The following is a 13,355-nucleotide window of genomic DNA, read 5'->3' as shown; positions in this document are numbered from 1 at the left end:
GTAATGACTGACAATACTGTAAACAGCAGGCCCGGCGCTCAGACCTGCACCTTCTATTTCACAATCATTTACGCATTTTATGCTTAGCTGCAACAAATAATAAGACGTTAAGAATTTGGGAGGACATGCTGAAGGAGGTTCACACCAGGATTTCTCAACTAAACTGCTTGGAGAGAAAACAAGTAATAAATGATTCAGAAAAGCCCGGCAAGCAGTTTAAACAAAGCCAGCAAGTATCTGATGTCCTTTATGTGAGTATGTGAAGGAGAAATGCTACATGAAGTTTAGCAAGTGGCACAGACACTGGTGTGTCATCTTAATAGTTTTATGGTATGAATCACCCACAATTCTCAACAGCTACAGCACTATTGGACTGCTTCTAATAAAATCTAAGAAGAACAGATAATAAATCATAATGTTATGAGGAAAGAAATCAAATAGTGAGGTGAAGTGGAAGAGATTAAAAAGACTGAGGAGAGTCACTTGTATGTACAGGTTATAAAATCAAACCGCAGGATTTATTTCGGAAAACGTAAAATGATGCTGTAGGGGGTCGGTTATACTGTGCTTTAGTTTATGCTCCTCAAATGTTTTTAAATATATCCTTTTACAAAACACATATAAAAATATAATTATTATTGGTATAAGTGAGTGCGTGGGTGTGATGAGTAGGTGTCCCCTTTGGACTGGGTGCTTGCTCCAGTGGGCTGCTTGGGCCGCCAATGATTTGCTAATAATGTTCATATCATTTTTTTATTATTATTTTATTATTATACATTTTATTATATTCATTATTTCTATTAACCGTGATGGCCCAGATTCTGACTGCTATTGTCACTGAAATTGACAGGCATGCAACAAAAGTCAGTCAGTCAGTCATTTTCCAACCCACTATATCCCAACTACAGGGTCACGGGGGGACTGCTGGAGCCAATCCCAGCCAACACAGGAACAAATCCCGGGCAGGGCGCCAGCCTACCATAGGGCACACGCACCCTGCACACATTAGGATCACCAATGCACCTAACCTGCATGTCTTTGGACTGTGGGAGGAAACCCACACAGACACGGGGAGAACATGCAAACTCCACGCAGGGAGGACCCCGGAAGCGAACTCAGGTCTCCTTACTGCGAGGCAGCAGCCCTGCCACTGCGCCACCATCTGCAACAAAAGTAGAGAGACTAATTGTTCAAAAAATAAACTAACAAATAACGTGTGGGCTTTTCTTCATGTACTTAAATTTTCTTCCCACAATCTATATTTGTTGCTTTACGCCCTGTGGGAGGAGCAAAAGCTTTAGATTCGTCAAATATTTTTGATGGATCTCGATGTTTTAGGGTCCCCTGATATCTTGATGATGGGTGAGTGTCTGTTTGTCTGTGTGTCACAGTTTCTTGAGGACGGTCTCGAGCTAAATTGGCTGGACGGAAAAATCCCAAACTCGAAACTTGAGCCTGTTATGAGAGGGCGATGTGCGGAGGCAAATCGTGCAAGAGAAAGAGGTGCTCTAGAGGAACCCTCAAATACCGTAATTTTGCAGTTAATTAGGAATTCTTGTCATCAATTGCTATTGTAATGACCTTTTTTATGATCAGAAAGATCAGCGGTAACGTTACAGAATACGTTACAGAATAGTTTGGGTAACTTGGTTCTTAGGGTGCAAAGCCTACTTATGCTCACGTATGAATTTTTTAAGTTTGGTTAACTGACATCTGTAAATTTTCCTGCTTTGGGTTACTGTAGAGATGTTACATGAGTGTATCCTAAGACAGACTGACACACCACCCAGGGTTGATTCCCCTCTTTGATCCCGATGTTACTAGAATATACTCTGCCTTTTTGCAACCCTGAAGTGGGTATCAGAGTTAGAAAATCAATGAATCGATCGATAATACAGGTTACGACGGGTTACGACGTCTCGACATACGACGTTTCGAGTTTACAACGCTCACTCCCATAAAAACTTTTAAAAATTGAGACATGAGAAGGAATAAAGGTAAGGATTTGTTTTTACACTCATTTTTTCTGTTACTACAGTACAGTGTACAGTTCAGTATATTTATGTCCTTTTCCTTCTTCTGTGACTTAGTTGTGTTTTTATGTTCTAGATTATGATTTTGCAAATGTGTTAGGATAGGTAAGTGACTTAGGCTAGGGTGTGTTTCGACTTACACCAAAATTTGGGTTACATCACTGCTGCAGGAACAGAACTGTGTCATAACCCGAGGACCCCCTGTAATATTATTTATTTTTCAGATGGTCATTTTATCCACCTGAAAGATCCAAGTAAGTCGTGAGTGTTTGCTCCCAACTCTCTAAGAGCTTCTCCTTCATCTCAGGGAAGATGAAGGACATAAAGTCGATGATAGCAAGTAGTGGAGACAGCTGCTACTGTAGGTGCTATGGCTCAAAAGGTGTTTGAGGCCTGTCATGGTGGCAACCAAGCTGTCAAGTTAAAGAAAAGAGTCCTGGCATGCAATGTTAGTAGAAGGGTCTCCTAAATTGAATGGTTGAAAAGACAAGAACTACAGCAGGCGCCAAAATGAAACCTCAAGTGCAGGTGAGGACAAGGAGAATGACTTTCAAAAAGCCAGTCCGTGATTCAGTCCTCTAAACCGTTCCCAAAAATGGTGACAAAATGTTCACCCACACTGGAGATATTGTCGAGAGTTTAAAAGAACACTTTGAAGAACTGCCCTCCTTGGAGGAGGAAGTACTAGAAGTGTTGGGTGGTGGTGGGATTACGTATTACAGTGGTTCTCAAACTGTGAGGCAAGCCCCACTAGAGGGGTGCGAAGTAACAAAAAGGGGGGGCACAAAGATGTGAAAAAAAGAAAACAAGAATCGAAAATATGAAAAATACGATTGAAACCAAAACAAATTAACTTAAACTACATTCTGATACTAGAAAAATAAATATAGAGTTAAATAAATGTCGATAAAAATGAAATAGTTATAATAAAATATGCATCTATGATATATCATTAATTAAAAAAGAACAAATTGGTATTAGTGGGCTCCTTTCAAAAAAACATTAGGGGGGGGCGCGATTAAAACTGTTATGAAAACTCTGACGTATTTAATTGTTTGTTCAATTCATGTATGCATTTTCCATACAAACTTCATCCCGTACAAGGACATCAGGAGGTACAGCCAATCCTGACTGAATCCGGAAAGGTCAAGGAACGTCTGGATGAGATGACGGTGCTGGTTGCTGTTCTTCTGATCATCATCATCATCATCATGACTAATCCACACTTACAGAGGTGTCACATTTCACCAGGCCTGCTTTGTGCCTTCTAACCATTGCTTATCGTTTGAGAAGTTAATGATTATTGTGACCCTGAACTTTATAGACATGACAAAAAATGAATAGATGCCTATTTAATAATCAGAATAACAATAATCATACTAATAAAAACGAGGAACTGCAGAAAATACATTCCTAAGGATGCTAACATTGCAGACACTACACGAATATACAGCCACAAGAAACAAAAAAACAATCCAACACACCACATCAGGCTGTAAACTGCTGGCACAGACAGACGACTTGCACAAACACAATCGGATGGAAGACATGAAACATCAAGAAGTGTCACTGCAACACAAACCACATTATAGTACTGGAAATTGCCACTCATACTGTAAACTATGTGTTGGCTGGGATTGGCTCCAGCAGACCCCCGTGACCCTGTGTTAGGATACAGCGGGTTGGACAAAGACTGACTGACTGTAAACTATACTGGCTCCCAGCTATACTGACAGAGAGCACTATCCACCATTACAGACCATAACACTGGCAGGCAAACACAATAAAACTACAAATGTTATTCATATTGTCACACCAAACACCCACAACGTATGAAATAAACACACAAATAAAATGCAGAAGTACACAGAACTGACAGAAGAAAGGTGCCGCCTGTGTCCACTGTTGGGTTCACTTCCCGAGTCCTCCCTTCGTGCAGTTTGCATGTTCTCCCCGTGTCTGCCTGGGTTTCCTCCGGGTGCTCCGGTTTCCTCCCACAGTCCAAAGACATGCAGGTTAGTTGCATTGGCGATCCTAAAATTGTCACTAGTGTGTGCTTGGTGTGTAGGCCCTGCCCTGGGATTTGTTCCTGCCTTGCGCCCTGTGCTGGCTGGGATTGGCTCCAGCAGACCCCCTTGACCCTGTGCTAGGATATAGCGGGTTGGGTAATGGCTGACTGACTGACTGTTGTATCCACCCCTGGTGTCATCCCAGATACACTACACAAAAGCCTGCCGGCATTACATATAAACGTGAGAACATCTGGAAAATGATTGATGAGAACAGGCCATTCAGCCCATCAAAGCTACCCAATCCTGCCACTGAATTCCTCCAAAATAACACCACGTTGAGTTTTGAAGATCCCTAAAGACCACTGGCCATCACGCTACTTGCTAGCTTATTCCATGTTTGTATAGATCTCCGTGCGAATGAAAACTTCCTAATGTTTGTGTGTAATTCACCCTTAACAAGTTTCCAACTGTGTCCCTGTCATTTTAAAGCAGGGGAGGGCAACATCGGTCCTGGTGGGCCGCAGTGGGTGCAGGTTTTCATTCCAACCCAATTGCTTAATTAGAAACCAATCCTGGCCAATCTCAGACCTTATTTAATTTTATGGCTTGTTATTAGTCGGCAATGTTAGGTTCTTAAATTGTAATTTTTTTTCTTTCCAAAGATATCATCCAAATGATTTGAAGGATAAAACAGATCATTTTCAGTCTGTCACACTTTTCTATTAAGTATTTTATTAAACCAAACAGTGTGTGATGAATCCACACAGGTGGAAATGGAAACCAGTTAGATGGAGAACTGCTGGTTTCTTTGTCATTTGCATCTTATTGCTAATATGGAGACATTAAAAACAGCAAATGTTGCTGTTTAGGACTGAAATAAGAAATTAAGGGTGGGGAACCTTAACAAGTGAGGCCACTAAAACGTCACTTGAGCAATAAGTGCTGCATCAGCAATAATTGACTTCTCATCAAGAAACTGGTTTGGAACAAAAACCTGCAGCCACTGTGGCCCTCTAGGACCGACACTGCCCACACTTGTTTAAAAGTAACAGATTGCATCAACCGTACTTCAATCATACTTAAATTGTAAAGGTTTAACTTCTTCAATCTTTTCTCATAACTCATCCCCTGTAGTCCTGAATCAGCCTAGTCGCTCTTCTCTGGACCTTCTTCTAGTGCTGCTATGTCCTTTCTGTAGCCTGGAGACCCAAACTGCACCCAGTACTCCAGATGAGGCCTCACCAGTGTGTTATAAAGCTTGAGCAGAACCTTCTGGGACTTGTACTCCACACATCAAGGCACTATATAACCTGACATTCTGTTACCCATCCTTCTGCACACTGTCTGGCAGCTAATAACATAGAGTCCATAACTCCTAAATTCTTCTCATAAGGTGTACTTTCAATTTTCAGACCTCCCATTGTGAATTCAAACTTACATTTTTACTTCCGACATGTAATACTTTACATTTACTTACATAAAATTTCATCTACCACAAATTTGTCCAAGTGCTGCTGTAACAATTTGGCTCAATCGAGATTGTCTGGCAATCTGCCTAACTTGGTATCATCTGCTAACTTAACCATCTTGTTATTTATACTCCTATCTAGATCATTTAAAATATGAGGGACGTTCAAAAAGTTTCCACACATTTATATTTGTGTTGGAAACGGTGAAGGCGGGAGGAGTAGTAATCAGGGCATTAAATAGTTGGTACAACGCTGGGAAAATTGCATCGCAAAGGAAGGTGACTATGTAGAAAAGTGATGTCATTTGTTTTTTAAAATTCTTAATAAATTGAGTTAAAAAATGCGGAAACTTTTTGAACGTCCCTTGTATATTAAAAAGAGCAAAGCACCCTGGCACTGACACCTGTGGGACACCACTCTTAACATCTCCCAGTTGTGGTAAAGGTTCTTCGCACCATCACCCTCTTCTTCATGTGTTATACCCAATTCTACACCCATCTACACACTATATCCCGATTTCCCACTTCTTTTAGTTTCAAGCCCTGCCTCTCATGTCGGACCTGATAAATAATATCATATCTCATCACTCTCATCATATGTTTTTGTTGTGTCCTCATAGAATTCCAGCATGTTAGGAAAGCAACACACATCCATAAAACAAAAGAAAGGAGCCATTTTAAATACATGTCACATAGTGAGGAAAATCTTTAACCCTTTGCAGTCGTATTTAATTTTCAACGTCACGCTACATTATCCGTAATTAATTATTGAAAAAACGCCAATAATTACAGCAGCTATTTTTTCAAGCACGTAGGAATAACACAGGCCACTTTTCTCGACCAGGCGACTGTGCAAATCGGTCAGAAACTTGCAGGGCCACCAGCGGTGGCCTGACGACCTATAGCGCACTTTTTACTAAGGCCAGTTTTCTGGCCTAACGACCGCAAAGGGTTAAAACATCTAGACACAGAAGACTGCCCTATGTCATGGCCTAGGCCCGATATAGGTGATAGCAATGGGACTATCCCAGAAACTACTCTGAACAATAATAATAATCATAATTTTATTTTTTACATAAAATATTATTGGTGTCAACCCAATAATATAATTCTCTTGTAACACTGATTATGGGCAGAGTGGTGGCTCTGAGGCTAGGAATCTGCGCTGCCAGTTCAAATCGCATAAATGCCAGAAATAACAAAGCCCTTAACTTGCAATTGCTCCATCCTGGGTGTGATGTTAATTTGTATCCAGCCCTGTAAGCAGGTCCTTCAACTTACAGGGAAAACTTGGGGGTTGGTGGCTGGGTTGGCACTCCACTCACCATCAAAAACCTCACCCTGTTCCAGTGTGGTGCTGAGGTGCCACCCGCTGCACTCGGGCCCCAATCCAGGTGGCTTGGCGTGTGGTGGGTGAGGCAACACGCTATCAGCGCCTGCCCCCAAACCTCTCCTCCTCTAACATTGATAATCATCTGACAAAAAGAGAGGAGAGAAGGTGCGGTTTGTAACGACTTTGTTCAAACGGAGAGATGAGAATCTTGAAGTAACCCTGCCCTAATCATAGTAGTATCACAAAGTTTCAAAGCAAATTAATGACAGAAAATATGGCACTGAAGGGAGTTTCTTGGAAGATGGATAAGGCGGCTTCCCAGGGTGTTCCATTATCTTAAATGTACAGTACGTCCACCCGAAAAGGTGCTTAGTGGGCTGATGTTGGTGAAGATCTTATAGTCGGCTGTACTGCAGAATGTAATCCTCATTTTTAACAAAGGTGTAAGAATAGACTAAACATCAGACGGGTAGACAAGCTGACATAAAATGACAATGGCAGATCCTTCAAAGGAGACTGTTTAAAATAATTTGGTGAAAATTCCACTAATAAGTCTCCAGAAGTTTAAATTCTGCCCGCGGGAGCCCATGCTGATACACGCTCAAGTTGCACACTCAGTTTATGGATTTTTTAATTTATTTTGTTTTATTTTTTCTGTCTGTCTCTCACCGAGAACTCACGTCTGGGCCGTTAGGATTGTTTTTTTTTTCTTCTTCTTCATCTTGCCAAATTACTTCATTAGTACCCAGACTTTTGTGGCCGGTCAGAAAAGGATTTCATAGCACAATAATCACAGTGTGAAAACATTCCCACAATGCACTTAGTTTGGAGTTTAGAGCAGCTGGCTCATTGTTTCGGCCCCCTTTTTTTTTTTTTTTTTTTAACCAGTTCGAGACCCCCTTCCTTATAGTCCTGCAGTCTGTCCCTCTGCCAGCTGTGATAAATCCCATGCCAAATCTGCTCCTTCTTGCATTACAATTGCTGTGCTTTTAGGATTGTCCATTTGCTTTCAAGGATTTGTTTTTTTACAGATTCCAAAATACGACTTATTTTTTTTTTTTTACTGTAAATTGTGCTCTTTTCATATGCTCTGCTTGCTAAAAACACTATTTTACATTTTTTAAATGAATATTAGTCCATTTTTTTTTTTGCTACATGCAGCACCATGAGCTGTTAGTGAGATGTTACCATGCAATAATATTCCTTTAAAACTTTAAATAAAAAGCTCCTTGAAAAATTAATTTCACACAAGCATACATATTTTTAGCACTTTCATGGATACTCAATGTTCATTGTATAAATGAGTTTTCTTTGCCAGCATTTTTAAGTTTAAAAGTAGATTTATACATCCTAACCAAACATATCCTACAATTGATTAATTTCTCATTCAGCTTGCGTGAAATGAAAGATCAGAGATTCGTTTCCCAAGCTCGATGCCTTATAATAAAAGTGTATTTATACACCATAATCATAATATATTCGATAATTAATTAATTTCTCATTCACTTTGGGTGAAATTATTTCCCAACAGTTTAAAAAAAGGTGCTACTTTATAATAAAGAGCGGCGTGCTGGAGCAGCGGGTTTGAGTACCAATTCCGCCCATCAGCGGCCCTTACTGATCCAAAAGCAGCTGCCTTACTAGAATGTTCTAAAGTTTTCTTAACACGACTTTCTAATACCTGCAGGTGCTCTTGATCGTCACGAGACTGGCGTGGTGGCCAAAGCCATTCTGCGGGCCTGCGACGACTCCCGGGCGGCGACAAAGCCGAGCACACCTGCAGGAGTGAACCACCCGAATGGGTCGAAGAGGGTGAGCTTCAGCCCCACGGAGACCGCGGAAATGCACAGTCACGTAAGTACACGGCCATGGGCGAACCCTGGGAGGGGAAGGAAGGGGAGGGAGCTGAAAGGTTTAGGGCCGGTGGCTGGAACACCGGCGTTAGGGGATCGCGTTTAGGAAGAACAAACCTGAGGAGCATCGGCGGGGGTTCGGGGCAAATATAAAACGCAGGCGGGGGTCCGATGGTCCCCGGATTATGAGTGACAAATCCAGAAGTCGGGGACGGATAGCACCGCCTTATCTACAAATTATTGTACGCACCGAGTACAGATGCGTTAACTTTAACAAATGGAAAAGTCAAACATAGAAAATCGTGTAAAATAGAACTCATTTGTTTACATGAAATGATGGCACTTGATGTAGTAATTAGCATTCATCCGCTCATCAAAAATAAACGGAAACCATTTCATGTTTTCAGTTTTGTAATGAACATTTAAAATCAAAACAGTATTTGTATTTATGTATATTCCTAAAAACGTATGATTTATACTACAAGAGATTATCTATCTATCTATCTATCTATCTATCTATCTATCTATCTATCTATCTGTTTTAACACAAAATAAAAAATAAATCACCATGAACTTTTTACAGTTACAGTATTCCTTTGTTGCTGTGTTTGTTTAAGAACCTGTCGTTATATAATTTCATTTGTATTATACCGTAGACAATGCTTAAAACAACACAATGTTATTTTTTATTCTTAATAGAATAACAGAAGTGTTCATTCTGTCGATAATGCATGAAAACGTACTCGGAAAATAATCCTGGTAAAATTAAAATTTTGCTAGCGATATTAATTATAGGCAACTTCTAGTCCACTTTGATTTGTAGTGCAAAGAGTAAAATATATATTTAAGATTTACAAGATCAATTTTAACAAAGAAAAAGCACGGAATACTGTACACCTTAAAATAATTATAACATGATCGTGACGTGACGTTTCAGCGTATTCGATACACTATTGGAATCGAGCATCAATCTGTGGGGAAAATTCGGAAAATGTAACGGTTTGTTATCATTTTTATTAGAATATATTAACAACAGCTTATTTCAAAAATTCGTTACTAACTACTAATGAATTTATAACAAACACAAACCAAGCAGTAAGAAAAATATTTACAATTTTAATATTAATAAAAACTTTAATCAAAAATTAAATAAATGACCAGTGGGATTAATATTTTAAAGTGGTGCTAGTCAATAAACAATAAACATTAATTTGTATTAATAATTTTCCATTTTACATAAGTATTAACTTGATGTACATTAATATTTTATTTTTATAAAAATGCATAGTGTAATCTGATACATAGATAGATAGATAGATAGATAGATATGAAAGGCACTGTATAATAGATAGATTAATAGATGGTAATGGCACTATATACATAAACAGATATTTTATAATATATAGATAGAGAGATAGATATGAAAGGCACTATATAATAGTGCCATCCCTCTCTATCTATTAATTTATCTATTTAAATAATCATAGATATTTTATAATATATAGACAGATAGATAGGGATGGCACTATATAAATATGCATAGATATTTTATAATATATAGATATAGATACATAGATAGATATACAGAATGTATTTACATGAAATAAAAATTCCACCCAATTTTAATATGACCAATAATGAGGTTAATGATAATAACATGCTGGCGTACTGCTGAGTGGTATTTGTCAGCAGGGAGACTTTTTTTAATCATAGTGCAGAGGAAGAGAGGAGAGGAAGGAATAAAGAATATTATAGTGTTTAAAATGTGTGTCTCTCAATAACACAGTAGATATGTTTTTGTAAAAGTAAATTGAAAATAAAGTTATTCAGTTTTCTGTCTCACTGACTTTTGCAATAAAGTTTGTAATTTATTTAAAATGTGTTTGTTTGTTTAACTCATCTCATACTTGTTATCTATTTTCAGTATATATATCTAATATAGTTAGTACACATTACTATTATTACCATTATTTTTATTATCATATTACTGTTTAATATTTTTATATATCTTTATACACTTCATTAAAGAAAAATATTTAATATATTTTTATATACTGTACAAGACCATGTTCAGTTACATACCGTTGTTTTATCTTAAAAATCAACTGGACCTAGAGCCAATTCATTTTTGAAACAGAGCAACTTATTATATTAATTCTTCATTAGTGAAATAGTCTGCTAAAATGAACTTAGTTTAAAACAAAACATCCAACACGCTTCAAGAGCAGAATAAACATCACCTCTTTTTTATTGTACTAAGATAAACACTTTCATCATTTTTAGAACATCAGTAGGTGAAATGTATTATTCATCAATTGATTTGTGAAAGATCTCATATATTCCAAAAGTTTACTATAAGTGACATTTTCTAAAAGTTAATACACCAGCATTATCTCACAAAGCATCCTGGAACCAGATGGTGCAGTGCTAGGGCACTGAGGCAGAATTTGATCCCTCTATTACATTATCAGCAAAGCTTATTTTTCCCTGGATAGTTAACAAAATTGATTGTAGTCTGTAAGCATATACAGTATGGCTTGTGTCATGACATTATTGCGGCAAAATATGCAGACAAACCATTTTGAGTTTAGTTCAAAATTATATTTATTAAAACACCCTGCAGTAAATTTGCATCAGTCTTATTTGGTGTTCTATGTATATACATTTTTAATGAGTGTGAAATAAGAACAGGAAACCTATTACAAACAAAATATATTATTTATATTTATATTTATATATGATCTGTGTCATAATGATTAACTGCTAATAAACAATGTAGACACCTATGAATTGTAGTGAATCAATATGTATATTTATTGTTGATATATGAGTAATTAAGACTTATCAAACCAAGTATTTATTATAGAGTGCCATATCTATCTATCTATCTATCTATCTATCTATCTATCTATCTATCTATCTATCTATCTATCTATCATAACTGTATTATATAGTGCCTTTCATATCTATCTATCTATCTATCTATCTATCTATCTATCTATCTATCTATCTATCTATCTATCTATCTATCTATCTATCTATCTATATTAGCATTCATTGTTTACTTTAACAAAAATATAAAATAAATCACCAAGAACTTTGTTACAAAATTCTTTATTTGTCTTAATAGCCTTTTTCTAACTTTATGCAATTATATGCCATCTCTGAGCTCCTTATGGGCGATTGGAGGTACTCGTGACAGAAATCATGCTTAATTTTACAATAATGACTTCCTGCGAAATTACAAATAATTTTTTAAATGGATTTTTTTTCTTATACTGAGAAGGCAAAAAAGTCTTTTTGAACACTATTAAAGTGTTAAGTTCATTTTTTTTAAAAGTGGGCATTTTAAATACTAGACCGAATATGTCAGGAGATGTACTATCCACAGGTGCATTATTAATGTTTTAAAGTTGTGCTTTCCCACTGTTTGAAAGTGGTATTTCTAATTACTAAAATAACATAAAGTATAATTTCAGTTTGCATAAGTAACACTTTCTAATTGTAGGCAAAACCTTTCCTGTTATAAACAGCTTTCCTAAAACCTGATTTTTGTAATAATGTTATGTACTATATTAAATACAAATAGCCCTCTCTCATTTCCATTAATCGTGTTTACAGTTATTATATTGATTTACTGTATTTATCCTTCTTAGTGGATTACATTTATTTAAGGCGATGCCAGTCTGTACTTTTTCTTTCCATCATATTATCACTATTCCAAATTACCACTTAAGACTTTTTTGCTGTCACATTTTCTGTTCAGTTTTTCCTGAAGTTTTACCAAATGTAACTTCTTTGGCTGAAATTGTCAGCATAACCTGATCATTACATTATATTTTGCTATAATTAATTCTAAGTACCCAAGAGGTAAAGATAAAAATGTTACACATGACATATATTTTAGCAAATATAAATTACTGAGCAAATATTATCTTATAACATTTGTGGTGGTAGCTCACATATTATTAGGGAGCCTTGAATATGAGTTTTATTATAAAGGTAAAGAACAAAGGATAGCCTGATTTGTTTCAGACCTAGTTTTGTTAAACTTGACTTGCTTGTATGGTATGTTTTTTGACATTAATAAAATGTTAAAAAAAATGTTAGCCTTTCATTTAGGGCAGATTTTTCATAAAATTATTTCAGTCATTAATAATCTCTTGAGTAAGTGTTGCAGCGTGTTAAAAAGAGTTCTTTCTGTACTTCTATATGAAGTTTGCTATGTGGCCAAAAACTATCCAAATTAGCTCTTTTAGTTTAAACTAATATTAATTGGAATAGGCATGTAATATAGACATTTACTCACAGACACAAATACACAGAGACAAAATCAAAGTTAGAGTGTTTACTTTCAAAACTCTTTTTGTGTTTGAAATGGCCGCAACTGAAAAAATATTTTGGCCTCAGTCGCCAAGCCACTTTATAACTTCAAAGACTTTTCAATATGGAATCATTTACCATTAAATAAACCAGCAGTACAATAGAAGAATGCAGTGATTTCATGCTGTTCTGACGGTTTGGCTTGCTTTGTTGTGCAGCACGTGCCGGGGAGAACACCCGTGACAGAGGGGCAGCTTCTGGTCTTCTGTGACAAATGTGGTTGACACAGCGTGCATGTTAATTATGTAGAGTTTGCAAAGATTAAAAGCTCTT

General features: G+C 37.0%; 1 protein-coding gene across 1 annotated transcript in view; it reads left to right on the top strand.

Moving 5' to 3' along the window:
• Positions 1-13,355, top strand: part of LOC114667823 (WD repeat-containing protein 72-like) — a 268,463-nt gene that overhangs the window by 111,094 nt on the left and 144,014 nt on the right. Inside the window, exon 14 of the mRNA XM_028823316.2 lies at positions 8,534-8,700. Within this exon, the coding sequence (XP_028679149.2) occupies positions 8,534-8,700 (167 nt within the window). The remainder of the gene's footprint in view (positions 1-8,533; positions 8,701-13,355) is intronic.

This window comes from Erpetoichthys calabaricus, chromosome 17 (assembly GCF_900747795.2).
Source record: "Erpetoichthys calabaricus chromosome 17, fErpCal1.3, whole genome shotgun sequence".
NCBI lineage: Eukaryota > Metazoa > Chordata > Cladistia > Polypteriformes > Polypteridae > Erpetoichthys > Erpetoichthys calabaricus.
The sequence above is the reverse complement of the archived record's forward strand: the minus strand, read 5'-3'. Positions and strand labels throughout refer to the sequence as shown.